The 24,096-nt window shown below is 37.0% G+C and overlaps 1 protein-coding gene across 7 annotated transcripts in view; it reads right to left on the reverse strand.

Annotated features, from left to right (window-relative positions):
- Positions 1 to 24,096, reverse strand: part of GRM8 (glutamate metabotropic receptor 8) — a 736,117-nt gene that overhangs the window by 378,295 nt on the left and 333,726 nt on the right. For all 7 annotated transcript variants that reach the window (XM_077857194.1, XM_077857198.1, XM_077857196.1 and 4 more), the window contains exon 6: positions 23,315 to 23,452. In XM_077857194.1, the coding sequence (XP_077713320.1) occupies positions 23,315 to 23,452 (138 nt within the window). The remainder of the gene's footprint in view (positions 1 to 23,314; positions 23,453 to 24,096) is intronic.

The following is a 24,096-nucleotide window of genomic DNA, read 5'->3' on the forward strand; positions in this document are numbered from 1 at the left end:
TTCCTCTATCTCACTTACCGTATCAATGTCCACTCTATATGCCCAATACTAGGCATAGCTCCATTGGTGAATGAGTGAATAAATGAATAAATACCTCAAATGTATAAGGTAATTTATAGTTCATAAAATTTGTTGACAGCCATAATTCATTTCCAAATGATTTTCCCCAATAGCTCTAAGGCTGTTGTACAGGAAACATTGTCTCCATTTCACAGAGGCTGAGAGAGTTCAGAAGCCTCCTAAAGTTTACATTGCTATTTAGTGACAGGAACAAGACTTCAGGCTAGGTCTTCTGCTTCCAAGTTCTATCAGTCTTTCTTTCAAACCCCTGAAGGTTCAAAACTCATCAATACACCAAAGATTCAAAGTGTCATATCTCAGCATACTATTTTGTCTTTTTTTATTCTTTAAAAAACATGATAATGAAGCTTAATTGTTTACATCTGTGGGATGGGGCAAGGCAGTGTAGTTAAGTTTTCAGTGTTGGTTAAATAGCCACATATTTAGATCTTTATCATTTTGTTTTTGCCCTAACCCCATTAAAATAACTTGCTTGTATTAAACAAAAATTCTGGGAATGTTAATTAGCAATTTAGCTTTGAATATGCATAATTATTTTAAGTCTGCTAATAATATGCATAGGTCTTATCTGTAATTGTATCTGTCAAGTTCTCCCTCCCCCCCTCAGGAAAACCATTTAAAACACATTTGGGAAATGTTTGAAAAAAATAATCCTATTACTCTTATTTTCCAGAATTTTCTTAAATGTTTTATGACTATAATTATTTTTTCCTTCTCCAGGCAGAGCAATATATCACAACATACATTATCATATTTGTTGACAAAATACAACATTCAAGGAATTAATTTTATACCAGCTAAATAACAGAAGAAAAAGTTATACTGTATTATCTTCTTTATTTTATTAATTTTATCATATACTTAAACAGTTTTGTATTTTGTCTTGTATCTGCAATTACACTTCAAAGTATCATATTTCCATTTATTTATTAATTTATCCATCTTGGAGCCTTATGTATTTGTGTGTGTGTGTATATATATAGTTAGTTAGTTAGTTAGTTAGTTAGTTAGTTAGTTAGGAGTAAGATATAGAAGGATTAAATTCATCTATTTTGCGTGGCTTTTCCCTGTGATGTTGCAGATTCTTCACAAAAATTATCTTATATAACCCAAAAAGGAGTGTAAAAAATAATTTGCCCAAGAAAACCCTGCCAGAAAATGGCAAAGTTCAGTCTGAACCCAGGCAGCCTGATTTCCAAACTCTATAAATTTTTCAGTATAAGTGACCAATGATTAAATGGATGAATATTAAATAAAAGGCCACTTGAGTAAAACATAAATGTGCCTGATAGCCATTTATTGAAAAATTTTATTACATGAATAAATAAATAAATAAATAGCTAGAGCACAATACACATCAGCTCATTTACCTCCCCACCAAAAGAGAACATTTCCAAATAAACATTCAGAAGGAATATAAGATTAGGAAAACATTTCAGCAATGATGGGGCTTTTATAAGATTACTCTTCCTAAGTTCAATAGTCTTAATGCATAAACAATTTGCTTGAAGCCTATAATGCCCTTGGATTTCAAGTTGAGGAGTCGAATCATCTGGAAACAGAAAATTAAGTATCTAAAATATTGTTAACTAAATAGATTGAACCTTTTAGAACTTTAAGTGCTTCCACACCAAGTTCAAGAGCTAGAAAGAGGAATGATGTTCTCTACAACCAAATATTGCCTTAATTCCAAATTTGACTTCTGCAATTTGATCTAATGTTAAATCAAGGCAAATGGGCCCTCCAGATGTGAAGAGCTTACACCAACTTAAAGCAAATGCATCACATGGGCAAGAATGCAAACTGAAATGGTAGTGAAATTTCTTTTGCTATATTTCATTCCTTGTTTCCCATACCTACAGCCACAATGCAAACCTTTCTCCAGTCACTTTACCACTGACTTATTTTAAAAACTTTGTAACTCTTCTCCTTGCCATCAACTTTTCTTCCCACTTCCACTCTGCCTGTAAATGGATGCTAGAAACATCTTTCCCGAAGACAGCTTTTATCACAAGTTCAAAACCTATCACAATTCTCTAAGCTTGGTATATACAGACTCTTAAAGTCTTTTCCTTCTCACCATTCTAGTCTCTCATGTCCCCTTGAGGCAGATTCTACATTAGTTTAAAAAAAAAAATCAACTTTTTTATCTGTGCCTTTTGGTGGTGATCCTACTTTAGAGCTTCTAAACCTGCTTTATAAATTATCCCAGTGATCCTAATTTAGAGCTTCTATACCCGCTTCATAAATTATCTTTGACATATTTTCATCTGGGTATACTAACAGTTTCTGTATTAGTCAGGGTCCCAGAAGGAAACAGAACTCATCCCAGATGGTTCAAATGAAGAGATTTTAATGAAGGAGTTATTTACCAAATTGTAGACAGTTAAGGAACAAAATGGTGAAACATCCAGAGACTAGCAATAGTGCGAAGACAGTATTACTGATAGGGATGAGAGATGAGAAAGAGGGTTGCTTTTCCACCCCAAAAGCCCAGTTAAAGCAGGAGTCATAAAGGAAGGCAGTGTGGAGGGAACGATAGCCTAAAAGGACACCACCACAGAGCCAGGGCACAGGGTCAAAAGCAGGATGTAAAGAGGAAATATGCCACCTCTTTCACCTCTCACCCTCCAATATCTTTCTAGTACCTTCCATTGGCCAAGTACACGATGAAGAGAAGAGAAGAGAAGAGAAGAGAAGAGAAGAGAAGAGAAGAGAAGAGAAGAGAAGAGAAGAGAAGAGAAGAGAAGGGAAGAGAGTCTTGGTCATGCAGTGTTCAAAGGTCAGCTTCCCAGGGATCAGGGAGGACACAGAAAGGTGGAGAATGAGTGGGAGCATGGCAAGTGGAGAACTTGTATGGTCCCCAGCTAAACTGTAGCCTTTTGGAGGGCAGTAATTGCTGAGATCACTGGCATTCAGAGTGAGACAACAGCAAAAAACCTCACTGAAATTGCAGCTATGTGTTGCTTTGAGCAATTTCATTTATTTAGAGGTTCAGCTTCCTTATCTTTAATATAATAATAATGTTCTATTTATAGAATTATTCTGAATACTAAAATAAAAATGTAGGGCCGCTCAGGAAGTTAAGAATCTGCTTCCAGCTCAGGTCAAGATCCTGGGGTCCTGGGATCAAGTCCCACATTGGGCTCCATGCTCTGTGGGAAGTCTGCTTCTCCCTCTTCCTTTGCCTGCCACTCCCCTTGTTTGTGCTCTCTCTCTCTCTCAAAATAAATAAATAAATAAAATCTTTAAAAAATATATAAAAATAAGAATGTGTATAAAATACCTCACAAAATAAGCAATAACTAAGTGGTAACTACTACTGTTACTGACTAAATGAAAATTAGTATAATAAAACTGACTCATCAAACCTCTTATAATAAAAGAATGGACTATCAAAGATAAGAATCAATGCATGTTTGTGGTCACCTTTGTAGCTTATCTCCACCCTGCATCCCCTTGCCTTAAAAAATATGGCACAACATCTTAGAAACTTGGCAGGAAGACTATTTTATTTTACACTAGTGATTTGGATGCCATTTCTCTTCCTCCACTCAGTAACAGACGGTGCCCTGGACAGCAGTGACATCTGCAGCCCCAAGGGAGAAGGGTCAGCACAAATTTTAATTTTGCTTTTGGTTTGGGGCTTTATATACACAAACAGAGTTTTTTTTTCTTCCCTGTCAGTTTGCATCTAGCTTTGTATCTGACATTTTTAATGCTTTATGTATTTGGATTAACCCAGAAATTTATAGCTCCAGGTTTTTGCTTATTTTGCTTTATGTTTCTAAATTCAACCTCCTTGATTAAAAAAAAGGCAAAAGACAATGTGGAAAAGCATTCTGGCTGTCATTTCTATATCACTAAGCATGTTAGAAAGAGGGCATTCTGATTTTTGAGTTTCTTCTCATTACAAATTGTTAACATTTGAAAATTTTAAATAATAAGAAACAACAGTACTAGGGATACCCTATAAAAATCTGGTCAATTTGACTCTGCTAGAGAGGAGTCAAGGTGAGAGAAGAACATTTATAAAGATTGTAGGTATGTTCACTGGAAAGGAATGAGATTCTACACTGATTTCTGCTATGAGAAGTATAAACAAACCAACAAACAATAAATAAGAGAAGTAAAGAGAGAGCAGAAGAGAGAGGAAAGGAGAAAGAAAGAAGGAAATTGAGAAAGGAAGGAAGGAAAGAGAGAAAGAAAGAAAGAAGCAGAAAAAAGAAAGAAAAAGGCTTTATTCTTCGAAGGTCAAGTGTCTGTACTGAGAACAGTTTGATCCTCCTGAGTTCAATTTTCAGGAGAATTTCTGTAATAGGAGCCTTTCCTGATGTTTGAATGTTGTGGCTACATTTGGGACCATAAAATTTCCTACTCTGGCATCCCACAGAGAAAAAACATCTATCCCTAAGAATATAAAATAGAATCCTCATTACTGAGACACTAACCTCAGTGGTATTTGTAGCTTCCCTGTGCCCTGGGGCAGCCTTCAAAGGTCAGGGAGAACACTAAAGCCTATATCCGTAGGATAATTAGATCAAAACAGACCTGAAGGCTGGCCTCAGGTAACTATTTCTAATGGGAATCAGTCACAGGATAAAACACACACACACACAAAACAAAACAAAACAAAACAAAACAAACAAACAAACAAAAAACTACAGTTCATGCCCAAATGTTCTCCTTGGTCAAGGAGGGACTGACTAGATAGAATCAATCAGGATTCAAGGGTCATTTCTGATTGGCCTGAATCCAAAACACCACAACAAAACTCAAGAAGCTTCACAGACAAATAATTACATAGCTAATTTAGGTGTTTGGGTTAGATAGATGATTCACAGTCCCCTTCATCTTCTTAGACTTGATTATTCTAAACTAGATCAACGTTCTGAATTTACAATAGACTATTGAGCGTTACTTCAACTGTGCAATGGGTAGAAGAAAATAAAACAAACTGGGCCTTCTTTAGTTTTGATGCCAGAAAGACAAATAGAATGGTGTGCCTAAATCATTCAAACTAGTAGATCACATTAACAGAAATTCACTGTAAGATAAGGAGATAGATGGGATTTCTGGTGCTAGTTCCTTTCTCTGGCCCTTAGACAAGATACTTATTTCAATCCATTACAGTTTTCTAATCTGTAAAAAAAAAAAAAAAAAAAAGGATACTGGGTAAATAATCTTTAATATTTCTTCCATCTCTACAAAAAAGTTGTTTTATATACCAAGAAGGATAATTGCAGACCTATATTCTGATGAGACTGCATTTCAGGTGGATCTGCAGCAGCCAAATGAGTACACAAAAACTCTCTAACACCAGATAAAAGAAGGACTCAGCCAGAATCACGCCAAATTCAAGAGGCCAAGTCACAGAGACAAAAGAAATCCTTTAACCAAAAATAGCTCATGCCTGAAGTTATATTGTTGATGTATTCCACATCTATTTGTTGGCTATGTACCCAAAGAGTTGGTTTAGAGATAGATGGTAGATAGATAGATAATGAGTAGAGATAGAAAAATAACAGACATTTTCAACCATATTTTCTAAAAAAAAAAAAAAAAAAACCTGTACAAAAATACATGTATCTAATGAAAACATAAAAATCATAGTAGAGACAATACAGTTTAGTAAGAAAGGATCAAGGGTGAAAAATAGTACTCAAACATATGCCAAAAGATCCTACACAGTAAAAAAAATAAGCTGTGGTTTTTACTTTTAGCTCCCTAGAATTTAAATATCATTATCCTCATGAGCACTAGTTAACAATAAAATAGAAATCATTTACTAGCACTATATATTAAGAACAAAATACACACAAAAAAACTGTATTCAAATTGACTAAGTCAAGGCACCTGGGTGGCTCAGTTGCTTGAGCATCTGCCTTCCACACATGTCATGATTTCAGGGTCCTGGGACGGAGCCCTTATTGGGCTTCCTGCTCAGCAGGGACCCTGTTTCTCCCTCTCCCTCTGTCCCTCCCCCTGCTCATGCTCTCTCTTACTCTCTCTCAAATAAATAAATAAAATCTTTTTAAAAATTTGACTTAGTCATATAGGAATATTTCCTTATAAGATGGAGACCTGGGAACACTTTGCACAACCAAACACTGAATGTCACCCACCAGTAGATTAAATAAAGAAAATTAAAGAAAAAAATGAACAGCTGGATTAATTACATAAACCTTGGTCAAAGATAGAAGTATTTACATAAGAATTTCATAAATAAATAACATGTAAGCAACCTAAATACTTTTTAAACAACTAGATACCAGCTAAATAAACCTTTCACTTCTTTTCTTTGTCTTTCTTCATCCTATTCTCTCACCTTAAGTAAAGGAAAATGAAGCACGTTATTTGCTAGGGGGTTTATGCACATATTGAGTCATAGCCCAATCTCGCAACTTTAAAGTTCATGTAGCAACTAAAATTACTTAGGAGAAAAAAAAGGAGATCATGTTCCATTGCGGAGAACTGTCTTTCATTATAGTGTAAACCTAATAAATGCATTACCTACCATAGAAGTATTTTTAGGGTGATAAATTCAACAAATTTATCTGGTGTCTTCTAAGTGGCAGGCATAGTAGACATGAAGATAAGCAACAAGGACATGCTCCTTATCCTCATAGATTTTATCATTTAACAGGAAATCAATCAAACAATCCCATAAATAAAGTTATAAGTAAGTAATTATGTAAAAGTGAGTATAGGTCTCTATAGGCATATAGCAAGGAGTTCTGACATAGTCAGACAGGTAAGACAAGTTGCAGGCTTTGTATACTGTACCTGGAGTCTCACTCATCAACAAATAGGTGAGAAAAGTATTTCCAAGAACAGAATGCCTTTCTGATACCTCAAAGTCCTGTCCTATGGGCAGCCACTAACTCTCACCTCTATATCCAAAGCTGACTCTTGCTTTTCAACTGGCCTTCCTGAGTGAGAGCTCAGGATGATGAGCCTTCCTGATGATGAGCTCAGAGATGAACCAACACTTTAGGACAAACCTCACATTATCCAACACCTTCCTTATCCATTAGTGATGGTTATGGACCATGATTGGGTTTGCAGGGACACCAATCAGACTCATTGCCCCTTCCTGGCATATTCCTACAGTGACATACTATGTAGTTTAAAAGCCTAGTGAAGAATTAGATAAACTCAGAATTTTCTAGAGTTGAGGAGCACACACACATCCAACCACAAAGTCCTAACTTCTTAAAATGGAAGTTCTGAACAAGAGGCAACCATCAACATGGATGGAGTACAAAATCAATCCAAGATTACCCTCCCATCCCACCCTGCTCTTTCCTGTCCTCTGTACCCTTAGAATAGCCAGAAGAGTACCCACCTCTGTCTTAATTAGCATCTAAATGTCTTTGAATGATCTGGGAAATAGAGAGCAGGAAAAAGAGCCCAGGGGATTCTGGGGTATAGCAGGAAATCATGGGATATTTAAGGATAGGGAACAGAGAATGAATTCAGCCTTAATAGAGAAATTAGGTATAAGGGGTATAAATGTGTCTGGAATTTTGCTGCTCTGTTTTCTTCATCTGTTGGTTTAAGTACTTAACTTGTTGATCTCAAGATGGGTTATGGGTATGACAAGGGTATATGCAATTCTTGTCAATAATGTGAGGAAGCTCAGATTTAATTTTGCAGTTTATATTAATATGCAGAATGTCCCTATCATGAAGTCTCTGTTACAACATTTGCTGTGGTTTGATGATAGAGACCTTGTTAGCCAACTTAAATAAAGTAAAACATCATTGTATCTGCACAGGGTTACCTGGGTTAATTGTGATTATAAAGAATAGGATGAAAATTTTACCATTTACATTTTACCACCCCATACTATTTATAAGGCACTTGAAGAGAAATGATATTGTGTGCCACAAAGGATAAGAAAATACAGTTTCCTGCCCATCAGAAGCTTACATTTCCTAAGGAAAAAAACAAACTTGCCCTTGGATTCAGATAAGAACCTTTGTTATTACATAAATTGGGTTTCCTCATTTTATTTCAGAAAAGTTACATTTGAAGGTAGAGGATAGCTAGAAATGCCCATCCATTCCTATGCCACTCTTGCTCCCTGAAGGTTTAAAACCATTCTTGAATTAGTGAATGTATTCAAAAATTAAAGATTAAAGCATATTTGTTTATAAAATCATCTAAGACTAACTTCTCTAAACTCTCTGTTCTCCTTTTTTTATCCGTAGTATAAACAGATTTCATTAATTTCTGAGCAGGCCACACGAATTCATCAATGCCTATAGATTAAAGGCATGGTAACATAAATGAAGTCACTGAATACATATTTTTCTTAAAAACTTCATAGTTAATTTATCTTACAGAGTCAAAATTTTGTTATCCAAAATATATATGTATGGAGACTTTCTTGAGTAATACCCCCATTCCTAAATTACTATAGTTCATATGTAGCCAACTTCCTAGGTAATAAAATATATAAAATGTGAAGTTAAACTTTGATGTTTGCCTCGTGTTTATTCTGAGTGGCAATGAATGAGTGTCCTAGGGCCAAAAGAAAGGTAGGCTATATTTTGGAAGGATAGAAAAGCATTATTCTGGAAATGAGTCTCATCAAGGTGGACTCATTCAAGAGATTTATATGCTAAGAGCCTGGTGATCGGATTAAGTATGCCCCTTCTGGGTTTCTTGAAAAAGAAGCTTTCAATGTGGACCCTAAATGAGGATGAGATATACCTGAAAATCAAACCAAGAGAAACTACTTTTTCAAGAAAAAAAGTCAACTGGAGATAGATTCCTAAGACTGAGGAAGTAAAACCTGTAGCCAATTTGTAATATTCCAAAAGGACAGACTGAATAATGAGATTATTTGTAGTTTCTGAATGCTTACAGTGTTTGCCTAAATATTTCCTTAAAATAAACCTACTCTTGAATTACATTTGCCATGTGAAAGATAGTACTAAGCTACCCAGAGAATCATCAAGGGACAAAGTTCCCTGGCCACAGGGCTGTGGTCTTTGAGGAACACTGAGCTCTTGTGTGGTTAGAAAGTCATCAGTAACAGAATACCCTATGTGTGTCTGTCTTTGAGAGGGAGAGGAGGGGCTGGTCATGAGAAATTGTGTTTATTTGCCCCTCTTTTGGCAAATCATAGTCACTAATTATTTATATCAAAAGTATTATCATCTTCATAATCCTCATCCCTAATGATAACCTGAGTCTCTTATTCACACTCTTCCCAACTCAGTCTATACTAACCCCAAATACACACCAAAATTATTAAGAGCTGGAGAACAAATTGTTTGCCCATCCCCATAATCATCTGTCCTAAAAGGTCATTTAAACATTTAATCAAACCCGAGGCCTTTGGGGGAAGAATGTGAGTCATGCAGCCAGCACAGCAGTCTGCAGTTGGTTTTTGTGTCAGTCTCAGTGATGATGTAGACTGACCCCACGAAAAGTCAGTAACGGGGACATTTTCTCTCAGTAGGCAGGGGGAAAAAACTAAACCATTTTCTGGACTGCAGTGAATTAAACCTTCATACCAATTAATAAAAATCCTCTGGGAAATATCCAGCCAGAATTCCCAGAATGCTGGCCATGTATTGAAATGTAAACTAATGCTCCTGAAAAAGAGGGGGTAGGTGGGCATCCTAAACTAATATGAATTATTTGTTTTTCTGCTCCTGTGAATCAGCTACACCACCAACCCTTTCATTAGGTACAAATACACAAAAGAAGGCTTTTGTTTCATAAAGTAGCTCAGACAAATGACACTCCTCAGGGTGCCGAACCCAAAGCTGGCAACCAGCCCTTCTCTGCACTCTGGTCTGTTGGTACCTTTCACTTTCACAGCTATCAGCCTGCTTCAGACCTCCACTCTCACTCTGACTAGGGACAAAGAGAAGATCACGATGGAAATCCTGTGTGCTGCTAATAAGCCTATTTAGAGTCAATGAGAAAGCCTCATTTTGCACCAATAAAAGCCTTCACGAGTTCTACTGAATCAGTAAAACTGAAGTGTTTCTGTGCACTCTCTGTCCTCATTTTGCATCAGTCTGAGAGGTGAAGCTCAGCAAAACGTTGGATAAAATGACCTCTAAGTTTCCTTCCCTCTCTAATGTTCCTTGATTTTCTGTTGGCTAGTGGGATTTGAATTTTATTTAAATTATCATGTATTCTGATGGATTCCTAAACTTTTCTTCAGTTTGAGATAATCTGACTGTGGTCTGCTGAATCAGCACATTTGGAATCCTGGATGTCTCTTGGCAAAGAACTGAATATTGCTCCCATCTAACTGCTTAGCTAACGTTGTCTATATTCTTTCTGAAAAAGATCTGGGTAAGAGACAGATGTAGAGCATATTCTCACTTCCCACAGCAAGGCTAGGGAAAGCTTTGGTGTTTCATGAGCCATGAACAAAAGGGAAATTCAAACCTGCATTTTAATGTCCTCAATAAAAGATATTAATCATTTTCCCAAATGAAAATCTACATTTCTAACTATTATTCACGGTGATGTAAGCAAATGAACCCATAGCTAAAAGGTTCTATATGGGTCAATGGTTTAATGGAAAGTAATACAAAGATGAAATGATATCATTGTTGGTTAGACTACTACCTCCCTTCCTACCAAATGCTCAAGTCATCTCACCATTAGGATGTAGTGGAGAGCTTCGTAAATAAACGAATTTTCTAAAAACAATACAAGTTCTACATGTAAACTCCATATTTTAGCTAAAGAGCATTTTGGTAACAAGAAAGAACTAGAGCAATAGGAATGGACTTTGTAAAAGATAGGTCCACTGATTAGAACCACGACTGGAGACAGGAAAACTCCCATCTAGAGACAGGAAAAACTAGCATGTTAGCAATAATTTCTAGAGGTTAAATTACAGGTCCAAGATCACACAGCTAAGGTGTAACATTTGAGTATCTACCAATGAAGCTGAGAATTCTACTACACACAGAAAACATAATAGAAACATCTACTTCTTCTTAGGTCTTATGATTTAGTTGATAAACTTGCTAGCACTTTGAACAGGTTTTCACTTACACTGCAAAGAAAAATGCTTAGATAAATTACTTTCTGTCTGGGTGGTAAGTAGCATACCACCACCATCTGTAAAATAATACTTTTGTAGATGAGAGGGCATATTGCTTAAAGGAACTGAGAGGTGAATTATTTTGATAAATTAAGGAGCATTCTCATAGTAATATGCTAGTGAAATAATGCTGAAAAGCTGTATATCATTTTAATTTTAATAAATCAAATCACATTTTATAGTCACTGGGAAGTCAGTATTTAAGAAACCTGTGATGAATCCATTTAATATAAATAATTTGTTTGTATTACAAATATTAACCTCCTGATTTTAGAATTTTAATTTTTTTATGTATTCTTAAAATGAGGCACGTTCATGTCATGTTAAATAAATCATTTCATTTATTGATAATACATTACATTTGTCAGGATGCTTTCAGTGGCAAATAATAGGAAATGCAATGCAGAATGGCTTTAAAATGGAGAGGATTTATTATTATCTCATATCATAAAAATGGAAGGGCATCCCAGAGCTAGTTAATTCAGAAGTTCACAGATGTCAGCAATGACTGAGATTCTTTCTATTTTTCTATTGTGCTACCATCAACATCATTCTCTTGCTGCAGTCCCAGGCACCAACTGCAGACATAACAAAAACCAGAACAAAAAGACTTCCCTCCTCACACTAACTTAAAGGTCCTAGAAAACTTTTCCATCTATCTCCTTGATCAGAACTGTATCACAAGTTACTCTTTCAACCAAACTCTGACAAGCAGGATAGGACCATCGTAACTGCACCAGACCAATCAAAATTAACTGGGCTACATGGATTATACGTTAAAACAAAATGGTTGCTCTATAGGTCTGTCAGCCTACACTCCTACTATCTGATGTAGGTGGCTATTTACATTTAAATGTAAACCAAATACAATTAAATAAAATATAAAATTCAATTTTTTAGTTGCACTAGCCACATTTCAAGTGACCAATAGTCACATGTGGCTAGTGGCTACCCCATTGGACAACACAAACAGAGAAAATTGTTTTCATCACAGAAAGATCTACTGGATGGTGCTGGATTACAAGGGAAATTGCTCTTGGAAAAGTAAGCAACAGTACCTGCTGTACTCCCTATGTAGCAGACAATGAGTTTTATATAAGCATACTATCTCCTCTAATCTTGCCCAGTATTATTACCATATCCTAGTCTGCATGCTATGCTAAGGATGGAGAAACTTAATTGGAAGTACCTTGAACTAGCTAACATACCTGCTGGAAGGACACAGTTAAAGTATTGATTCTAGAACTCTTTCCATTTGCCATCTCTGTTCTGTCTACATGTCAATATCAGAACAACTTTCTCCTCATGGTGAGGAACGTGACAATCTCCCCAGCTTCATATTTCACAGCACTGCCTCCTCTCACCCCCCAAGAGGGACTGATCTTCTTCCTTCAGTTCCAGTTTTAAATAACGCTTGGAGGGACTCTGATGGTCCAACTTGTGTCAAGCAGCTGCCTTAAACCAATCAATTATAGCTGCAGAGACACTGGGGAAGGAATTAGGGTTTTAGATCAGAAATATTTCCTTAGGCAGTCCACCCATAGATCCTGAGGACAATTCCCAGAAAAACCAGAATTTCAGAGTCATTTGCTTCAATATATTTCCTGAAAGCTGAGTCCTTTGACCTCTGACAAAGGCCTTCTCCAATTTGCTTTCCACGTACTTTCTGAGTCTCTTTCACCTAGTCTTATTTATAGGCTACTGAGTCCTAACTTTCTCACTTACAGCAAGGCCTTTTTTCTCAGCTTCAGATTCACATAATCAACTACTTAGATATCTCTTATGTTGTCCATTTCTCCCCATCCCCAGGGCAGTGTGGCCATCATAACCTGGCCCATCTATCTCGTCTCTGGAGGAATTATTAGAATATCTAACTGGTCTCCCTTCCTCAGTACTATGCCTCACCAGCATTATGCTTACAACCAGAATAATCTTTCTAAAATGGAAATCCAATTATGTCACTGATCTGCTTAAAACCTTTTAGTGGCTATTCATTGCCTTTCAAAACAAACTTTGACTCCCTCATGAGCCCTGTAAAATCTTACTTGATCAGTCCCTTGCCTATCCTTCTCTCTTACTATTTTCCCACCCTATGCTCTACCACAGCCATACTGAACTTGTCAGTTTCTCAAGCCACTATTCTTTCTCTTGTCTGCTGGCCTTTGTGCTTCCCTCTATTTGAAATAACAATCCTTCTGATCACCTCTTCATCTTGTCTGAACGCCACTCATATTCTAGTCTCAACACAAATGACACCATTCTTCTCCTCTATACTACATTAGGTCTCCCTGATATACACTCCCACTCACGAACCACAACACAAGTCATTGCAGAGACATGACTCATTTATCTTCTCAGTTATACTGTAAGCCCTGTGAGGGCAAACACCATATCTGTGTTATTCACCAACATGGCCTTGACATCTATTATACAGTGTCTGACAAAAAGCAGACAATAAATAAGCTGAATTGAACTCATTTAACAAATACCTTAAGAAAGCCCTATTTGTGCCAGATGCCATCCTATGCACCAGGAGGCAACAGAGAAAAAACAAAATCCTTGCCTTCACAGAGCCTGTGTTCTTGTGGGGAAAAAAATCAACGATATACTAATAAACTAATAAACATGATTAAATTGAATAAATAAACATATTCTCAGCTGATATTTTCCATCATGTTTTCCTAATTATCTTTTCATTATTCTGTTACCATAGTGGTAGTAATATGTATATACGATACTTCCCCCTGCACCCCCCCTGCCGATAATATAAATGTAGTTTTTGTAAACACACTATAGAGTATGACATTTATAATCAGGAAACCAAATTTTCTAATTAGAATTTGAATGATGGATATAAGCCTGTACGTGTTTCTTGAACCATATTCTCATCTCTATATTAGCAATGCAGTCTGGAATTTAAAGACAGATAAACTACCAGAAGAGTTCATTTTATTCTTAAATTATGGTAAAGACCCTTTTAATATAGCCATTTGTATGGAGCTTTTTGTTTCATCAAAAATATGTAAAAATTAATTCCAACAATTAAAATATTTGTCAGCTAAATGTATGCCAAACTAGGCCCCATGCATCATGTCTGAAAGATTAGAATGGAGAGCAAGAGGAGTATTTGACCATCAGTTTTGACCAATTAACTAATTTAACAAATATTTAATGTTAAGCATATTCTAAGTCCTTAGGATACTGGCCCTGCCTACTAAGAAGTTACAAACTAATCACTTAATATTTTTATGATCTTTTTTTTTAAGATTTTATTTATTTATTCATGAGACAGAGAGAGGTAGAGACAAAGGCAGAGGGAGAAGCGGGCTCCATGCAGGGAGCCCAGTGCAGGACTTGATCCCAGGACTCCAGGATCATGCCCTGAGCTGAAGGCAGACACCCAACCGTTGAGCCACCCAGGCATCCCTATGGTCTTTTTTATAAAACATAAGCTCCTTGAGGAGAGGGAGGGAGAGGTTTAGCATGACACAGTTTTAACAAATGCCACATATAACCAAAAATAAGACTCTCCAGGAACTTTACTCAATAAGCCTTAGTAAACTCTGGTCACACCTCATTTTATGCCTTTTTGTCTTAATGTATTCAATTCATTATTCAAATACACAGTTCTTCTTGTTTGGATGTGTTCCTAAAAGTTTACGGTAAATTCAACAATTCATAGTAGCCACAGGAGTCCCTCAAATCCCATGGGTTTAAAGGAATCCCAAAATAAAGCTTCTTATAAAATATTTGTTTTGTAATACAAATAATTAACCCCTTGTATGTGACTGTGTTGTATTCTTTTTTTTTTTAAGTAGGGGGAGAGATACCAAATTCTCCTAATGTTTAGCCACCTGTATATTCTTTCTTCATTTTCTTGTTTTGTTTTGTTTTGTTTTAATGAACTGGTACCCTCAATTGAGAAATCATTGAGAAAAAGACAGCTTTTTCTAATGTTTTCTGTGCTTTTCACTCCTCCCTCATTTTCAATGACCCAAGTATTATTGTAATGTTTCAAATAATTGGTTCTCAGAAGTACTTAACTGTCACCTGATTGTCTGTATTTCTTTTTCCATTTCTTAGTCCTTCAGGGTAATATTCCAGAGATCATGTTCATCCTGATTTTTGTGAGTCCCAACCAATCAAGCTAATGTCAGAGTCCATTGAATGCTTGCAGAAAGGGTTTCCTAGGCTTCTAAATTCATTTTCATTCTGTAGAATGGGTGTTTCTCTGTTTTAAGTTATTCCTGAAAAACGTGAGAGTTTACATACCCTTGAAGTTCACTCTAATTAGAAGGTACTCCACACTTCTATTAATTCTAACAGTATTAGTGCTTCCCAGACCAAGAGCGTCAACCTGACCTCCTTAGTAGTCAAGAAGGGCCAAAGAGAGGATACTGGAACTTTGGTGGCCATTGGGGAAGTATTTAGGATACTACACTGGGGAAAAAATAGTGTAATGTATCTGTATAACTCAGACGCTTGCTGGGAAAGGCCTCTGGGCAGGAAAGGATTGAGGAAAGAACCAAGTACAAATAGATTTCAGTCCTACCATCACCTTGGATAGCTGTAGGGCTTTGGACAACTCACTTAAACCAGATGGGTCTCAATTTCCTTTTCTGTAAAATGAAAGAATAAAACAAAATGATCTCTATGAGCCTTTCCAGCTCTTTTACTCTATGTGCATTTATGACTGACAGTGTAATTTTTAAGTTTTCAGAGTATTTTTGGTTCCTGACATGGCAAACTTTGCAATCTACTTTGCAGATTTTGAAGATACAGGTGCATCTGTGTATATTTCTTTAAATTTAGCAATAAAGCTTCCCACTTTCAAATTTCCTAATGAGGACAGACATACATGCACACACACTACTATATCTTTATACTTTACTGATCTAAATACTTATTGAAGATTGTATATACAACATAGACTTTTGATTATAGAGTTTTGCATTTGACAATTTAAAGTCTCATTTAAATGATCTTCTGTAGAACATCTTGGGTTTATCAGTAATCTTTAGCATAGCTGAATATTTATTCTGCTAATTGAACATCAGGTGCTGTTGCTATCTCTATAAACTAACTGTAATATCCCCTGTTACTCAAAGTGTGGCCCAGAGCCCATTGGCATACACATCACCTGGGACCCATTAGAAATGTAGAATGCCTCACCCCAGACTATGAATTTTAACCAGATGCTCAGTTAATTTAGGTGCACAAAAAAATTCTAGAAGTGCTATTATACATTATAGTGCCTCCTGAACTGCTTTAAAATTAGTGAGTTTTTTTAATATAAGGAAATGAATAAATGAGCAATTTAGCAAAGTGAACTGCTATAATTCAGTGCCACTGGACTTAGAGCTATGAGAACTTACAGTTGATAATCTCTCCTATTTTTTTTTATTTTTTTATTTTTATTTTTTATTTTTTTAAACTATAGTCCTAGGTCTATTTTTCTAAAGGGCAGGGGACCAGGGAAATGGATAAAAAGTATATGTTCTTTTCAAGACCTATTCGCAAATACTACATATATCATTGAAAATCAATATGAAGAATAGTAAAATACCATTTTCTATAGGATTATGTAACACCCAATATGCTACTTCTATTTCACTTTTAGCTGATTTTAAAATTCTATAATGCATTGCTGTCATACATAAAGTATTATAAAGGAAAAAAGTATTTTCCAACTATGTGGTAATACTCTGAAATAAGTAAATAATAAAATAAATTGAGGATATAGAAGTCAAGGATAAATTTAAATAAAACAGACCAAGATTGTAGTTGCAGCCCTGAGACTGTGTGACAACAATTCACTTAATATTTCTGGGTTCCTGTTTCTTCATCTAGAAAATGAGAGAATGATCTTGATTTTACAACCAATCTCTAAAATTCTGAAATCTAGTATGGCTGAAATCAATGCCTGTTTTGCTATCTATTGAAATTCAATATGGAAATCTCAGAAGTGGCATAAATAGGTCATTCTGGGATTTCTGCTATTGTACTCACTAACAACAGCCGCAAGGCATTGAGCCCCAAAGAGTTTTACTCTAGACAAGGGGCAAGGAGCATTATAAGGATGGCAGAACATATTTTAACACAGGGAAAGTTACCTTAGTTTCCTTTCATTTGGAGTCACCAAATCAAATTGTCTAAATCCATCTCTCTTGTTAATCACCCAGTTGACTCATATGGTCTCCACGTGCCCTGGGTGCATGGGTGAAAGCTTCCACCTTCTATAGCCTTCCAAAGCAAAAAGAGGACTGTGAAGAGGTAGTTACATCTGAGAAGTCATCTAGTTAGTTACTCTGGTCCTACATAATAAATTGACAGGCCTTTCGGGGAGCTAATTATTGAACTTGCTATTTGGTTCACTGACAGAATTGCTTGTTTGTGGGAAGAAACATATCTGTGCATTGCTTTTTCCATTACCACTATTTCTATCATCATAAATAAGAATCAATAGGCCATTTCAAGTAGCATATGCTCACCACCATTTAGCATCAGACTGTCAGCCATATGCAGGCCAAGCAGCAGTTTCCCAAGCTCCCAGCTAAGGATTAAAACCCAACAGACAAGGAAAACACTTCAGATTCCATAAGTAAAACAGTGTATATGCATATGAGCAATAAAGGGATAAGAGTGGTCCATTCTTTGTCTCTGTATCTGTAGCACAGTGTCTGGCACAAGGCAGGTCATCCAAAATGAATGATCAAGTGAATCATGATGAATAAACAGATAAATTAGGCAAAGGGAGGTTTTAAGATGCTCTCTGGGACCAACTGAATTTATGGAGTTGGTCTGGGATATTGTTTTGATAAGAGCACAAAAAGCTATTCAAATTGAGAATGAAAAAATGAAGGCCAGGACACAGTGTGAGCCAAGAGGGAGCCCGTCTCTGGGGAGCACAGACCTAGGACCACTTCCCACATATTCCAGTCCTGCAATACTATCAGGCCTCACTGTGGAAGACGATAAATCAGAATGACAGTCATAAAAAAGCCAAGCAAGACCTCAAAAGAAAAATTCTCCACTGCCAATGAAATTCTTGCTGGACAAAACAATGGCTGATTAGGGACTGATCAGAGAAAAGATGGGATAAAGAAAAAATGAGGTGGTAAAGGGGATCAGTGGGAGAGGAGGTCAGACAGAGACCTGAGTAGGGAAATGGGTCTGTAAAAAACATGCAAAGACAGAGATGATGAAGACCCACAGTTCTTGGGGGGCTGTGGGTGTCTGGGTTGTGCACAGTGGAGAGGCATGAAGCCTGAGAGTGGAACAAGGGAGGGAGGGGTCAGATAAATGTCTATAAAATTACACCCATCACCACTGATAACAAGTACAAAAGAATCCTTTTTGCTTCTTGAGAAAGACAAAGGGAATTTTAAGTAGGATTAAGTAGTAGTAGCTTTCAGAACTCAGCAGCTTTCAGAAGCAATAATAACTACATAAATAGCTAAGTGGATGGTAGGAATTGCTTCACTTTGGAATTTGGCCAGCATATCAAAGTTAACAGTAATATCACATCTTTTTGAAAGCTTTCCTGAGATTCTAGGAGGAAAAATTATCTCAGAAAACTGTTTGCACCAAGTTCTTTTTCGGAAGAGGATGCTCCTCACTGCTTGAAGACATTCTATCTCCCAAAAATTGATAAGACAGAAGCCCTACCCTGCTGGGAAGCACTTTCTTATCCATGTAAATACATTGCCAGTATTGCCCCCAACGGAAGCAAATAATTAAGTTCACAGATTATCATTGTCTAATGTAAAATTTTACTCAAAATATAACCCACAAATGATACCCTAAATGCAGCAAAAAGGCCCTTGTAGATATCCCTTTTAATACAGTTCCCTAACTTTTTGACTCACTGTGGATGGTTAAACATGAACCCTGTAAGGCTGAAATTTGAAACATGCACATCTGTTATTCATTCTGGATAAATTGGAAATACAAATAATTTTCAAACCCTGGACACCCCTATTCCAGAATATCTATAGGTTTTCCTTCTTAAGTATATTTGACTACTAACATTTTAGGATCATCTTTCCTCCCCAAAAACAGAGGTGAAAACTGACTGCTGATAGTAATGTGGGGCACAAATATCTTCTCTCAATATCTGGAAATATTCATGTGTTACCGTTTTTAAAAAATTAAGTTATAGGGTGCCTGGGTGGTTCAGTAGGGTGAGCGGCCGACTCCTGATTTTGGCTCAGGTTATGATCTCAGGTTGTGAGACAGAGCACCCGGCCCCTGCAGCAGACTCTGCACTCAGTGGGGAGCCTGCTTCTCTCTCTCTCTTCCTCCCTCTCTTCACCCCTACCCCCGCTGACAAGCTCTTTCTCTCTCTAAAACAAATAAATAAATCTTTAAAAACAAATTAAGTTAGAGCACTGCATCATTTATTTCTTTTCCACCCAGAAACAAGTTATTTCAGTATCACTCACAATGGAATTTGTCTGAAAATCTGTTTACTAATCCCATTCCCTAAGGGATTAGTGCTTGCCCTAGCACTTGGAGTAAATACCATTTTTATTGCATTAGAAATAGTTCTAACTAACAGATCTTTACGATTTTAGCAACACCCAAATAAATTGAAGGAATCTAAAGCAGATATGCCACCAAGTCTGGACTGTACCACAACCCTGGTCAGAATTTTTCATGCCTGAAATAGGAATCAGTATACACTATCTACAAATGCTAAAAGGACATCAACTTTCTTTTTTTTTTTTTGGAAATAGGAATTTAGAGAAACTGGTTATTCTGAAAACTAGTAAACAATTATGATTAATTAATAACTAATTTCCTACCAACTTTATATATATATATATAAATTCTTTATATATACACACATATATATGAAATAGAGTTGGTTACTTTGTTAACTGGTCGACTTTCTTTAATATGGTATAAATAACAATAGAATGTGAATGTGTGTACACAATCAAACAGTAACATTCAGCAATCAGAGTTAAACCCAGTGTAAAATATATCTGAATGAAAACACAGAAGTTACTCCATAAACTCCCCTTTCAAATCCTTCTAAAAACTAGGTCCTCTTTATTTCCCATTATTCCTTAACTTGCACGCTTCTCCCCAATAAGCTGGACCTCTTCCTTATCCTGCACACATCTCCAAGCCGTGTCCTACTCTGTGCCTTTGCCTTGCTGGCTGACCTTTTCTCTCCTCTTAGAAGCTCTTTTTCAAATCTTCCTTATCAAACACTCATCATCTCCATGAAATTTTGAGTTTTACAAACTGAACTTACAGTCATATATTTTCTGAAGTTCCATAACATCTATGTCTAAGTCTAGCTTTTAATTAGGATTTTTCTCCCTGTACTAATGAACAATTCTGTATCTTTTATCCCCAAGTGAATCACATAATTTAAGGTAACATCTCCCTCTTAATGCCTCTCCCTAAAGCATCTATCAAGATCCTATCCCACAGCTAATTTCTCTTTCTCTAGTCATTCCTTCTGAATGCTATATTTATCTGAAAACATGCTCAAATGTGCCCTTTCCTAAAGAAAACTTCTGTAACCCTACTTCTTTCTCAAGATTTTCACCATATCTACTTTCTTTCTTTGTCAAACATTTTTTTAAAAGCATTCCTTCCCCCATTTCCTCTATTCTGGCTCTATCTCAGCCCCTCACAATCTGAGTCTCTCACACTTCTCATCCCTTAGCCACACCTCTCAGCAGCACTGAAACTGCCCGTATCCCATCTTTTCTCCTGCACACTGAGACTGTTCTCCTACCATGCTCACTTGCCTTTCCTGGCTCCTCCCCTAGAATCTTCAGTCATTATCCCTTAGCTCTGCTCCAATTCCTCTGGCAATTGCATCTCTGCCCTTGCCTTTAACTTCCAGGTCCCCATCTGCCACTCCTGAGCCTATTTTTACTGCTCAGTTCTCTGTGGGGTCCCAGACCTTATGCTGCCACCTGCTGGGCAGTTCCATGGGGCTATCTCAAAAAACCAAATTCAAGTTCATCCCCTACAAATCGACAATTCCTCTGTCTTCTCTGCTCACTAATTACATCACATATACCTAGCTGATAGGGATTTCACATTCAGAGCCTCTATAACTTACTCCCACCCCAGCGTTAGTCACCCACCATGTACTGTCAATACAACTTCCCAGGACTTCTTTCCTCTGTGTTCTGCCCTGACTTGCGCATCCTGGTCTAGGCTGTGACTGTCCATCACCAGGAGGACTACTGGGTGGGTCTCGACTGACCTTTCTACTTTCTCTCTCCTGATTTCCAGTTCTTCTTATACTTTTGCCAGAGGAAGCTGCTTGAAAAGGGTATCTAAGCAATGCCCTAGATGAAAAGTCTTCAGTAATTCTACCCTAAGGTAGGATAAAGCCCAAATCCCCATAGCTCTGAAGTTTCTAGAAACAACATGAAGAACTTACATTACATGACCCCAACCTATCTCTTTAGCCTCATGGCCCATCACTCTCCCACTCACTTATTATCCTACCCTCCCTCCCTCACGCCACCAGCCACCTTGATTGTGTTACCCTCCCCCTCCCCACACACACATATCCTCCCCCCTCCCCCGCCATGGCTTGAACAAAGGAGGCTTGTCCTAGATTCTGGAATGGCTTGCCATCATGTCTTTACATGACTGACAACATCTTGCCATTCAAGTATCATCTCAAATGTCACCTCCTTGGAGAAGCATTCTGTGACTGCACAGCCTAATTGCCACCCTCCCTGCCAATACCACCTGGCCTCACATTTACTCCCTTATATTTCCTGTAAGCACACCTCAGCATCTGGAAGATTCTGTTCATTTAAATGTTTCCCTATTTAGTCTCTGTCTCCGCACACTGGAGTGTAAGTCCCATGAACACAGACCTCATCTCTGTTCCAGTTCCTGGAAGGGTGCCTGGCATACAGGAAGCCTGAAGTTAGACCCCTCCACAGTGCACCACCTATTTTTCACATCCCCGTCCTTATTCTCTTTAGACCTCTGCTCTAGCATTGATCATATACTACCTTTGTTGAGCAACTATTTCCAAAGTAAGTGATTAGAGGGAAAGGAGGAATCAAAATATGGGAGTGAGGGGTAGGTGAGGGAAGGGTAAATGATTGTAAAATGCTCATTCAAGTTTTATAGTATTCAGTGTAGAAGATTTATGGATCTTTGTTAAAATTATCCCTGATGTTTTATGGTTTTTGATCCCACTATAAGCAGCATTCTTTAAATTTCATTTTCCACATATGTGTTTCTATATACATATGTTTCCACATATGCATATATGTATGGATAAGATTTTTTTATTGATTTTGTATCTATGGTTTTGACAAATTGACTACTTAATTCTAATTAATCTTTAAAATTCCATAAGTGGAATAATGTACATAATCATGTTACCTGAAAATAAAAAAATTTTCATTCTTACATTCAAAATATGTACATTTAATATCACTATTATTTTTAAGCTCAAGATATAGAAGGTAAAGCATCAAAAAGTCCTAGCTGCAAGAGCTATTCAGTATATGCAGAACAATCATAGGATATATGGTTGGATATAGTGAAAAAAAAAGTGACTGTCTTATAGCAATGTATTATGATCCATCATCTTCACTACACGTTAAGTTTCTAGAGACCAGCATCATTTCTTGCTTATTTGTCTATATTCCACCAAGCTTATCAAAATGTGTTGCCCATAGTAGAAACTCAATATCTTAAAAAAATTAAAAGATTTTATTTATTTATTTGAGAGAGAGAGCATATAAGCAGTGGGAAGGGGTAGAGAGAGACAAAGAAGCAGACTCCCTGTCGAAGAGGGAGCCCAATGTGGGGCTTGATCGCAGGACCCTGAGATCATGACATGAGCCAAAGGCAGATGCCTAACCGACTAACCCAACAGGTACCCCTTAATGTTTTTAAATAGAACTCAAATACCCCAGTGTTGGGGCACATTTCACATGGTCAAGAAATACATGTTGACTGTAAGAACCAGTGAGTACATACAAGTTTGTTGAATGATGACTGTATACTCAACCCTGATGAGAACTAGTAAGAGATACAAAGAAATAGAAGATACTCTGATCATTATCCATATAGGAAAACTTCATTTCCTAGGTAATGATAAAACAAATGTACCAAGGAAAACATTTCAGCGGGTACCTGTGCATTTCTTTATATGACTGTTCCTCTTTCCATGTGATCCTAACTTGCATCCAAAATTCTCCTCCCAAAATTCTGCAAACCACACATTTCTTCGATTATTGGCAAGAGTTCGGCTTCTAAAATAGCGATCAAACCCTATTTCAGAGAAGAAAGGTATGATTTTAATATTCTTTCAAAATCAAACCCAAATACTGTCAGAGTTCTTGAATGGATATTATGCTGTGATCATTGCATGAGAAAAAAAAATAAAACAAACATATTAACAAATGGGGGAGAATCAGAAGCCCAGAAATTGTTCTTCCCTTATGGTAAAAGCCAAGGCTAATCAGTGTACAATATTATCACCCTTGCTCTTCCCCATTTCAGCTCCTGGCTCTACAGATGAACCTAACAGGACAGCCTGTTGTTGGTGTCATCCTCACAACTTCCCCCTTTCCTCTACATCACAGGGACCAGCAACCTTCTGCTATATATTCAGAACCAACTCAGACTTTTCTCATTCTTCTCCGTGTCCTAGCAGGAGCCAATGTTCTAGGTTTCTATGACTCTACCTGTGTCAAAATATCTTTTTTATATGTTCCATTTTCAGCCAATCCAATAAACTAATCAGCACTGATGTAATTTTATGGGGCCATGGGTAATGGGCCAAAGTGTCAGCCTGCTCAGGGGACAATCTCATCAAAGGGAGACTACCTGGAACTCATGCCTTACTCCAAAAGATAATGGGGAAAGAAGGAATTTCATGCTAAGATGCTAAGACCATCTGGGAGACAGACTTC

This window comes from Canis aureus, chromosome 18, assembly GCF_053574225.1.
Source record: "Canis aureus isolate CA01 chromosome 18, VMU_Caureus_v.1.0, whole genome shotgun sequence".
NCBI classification, from domain to species: domain Eukaryota; kingdom Metazoa; phylum Chordata; class Mammalia; order Carnivora; family Canidae; genus Canis; species Canis aureus.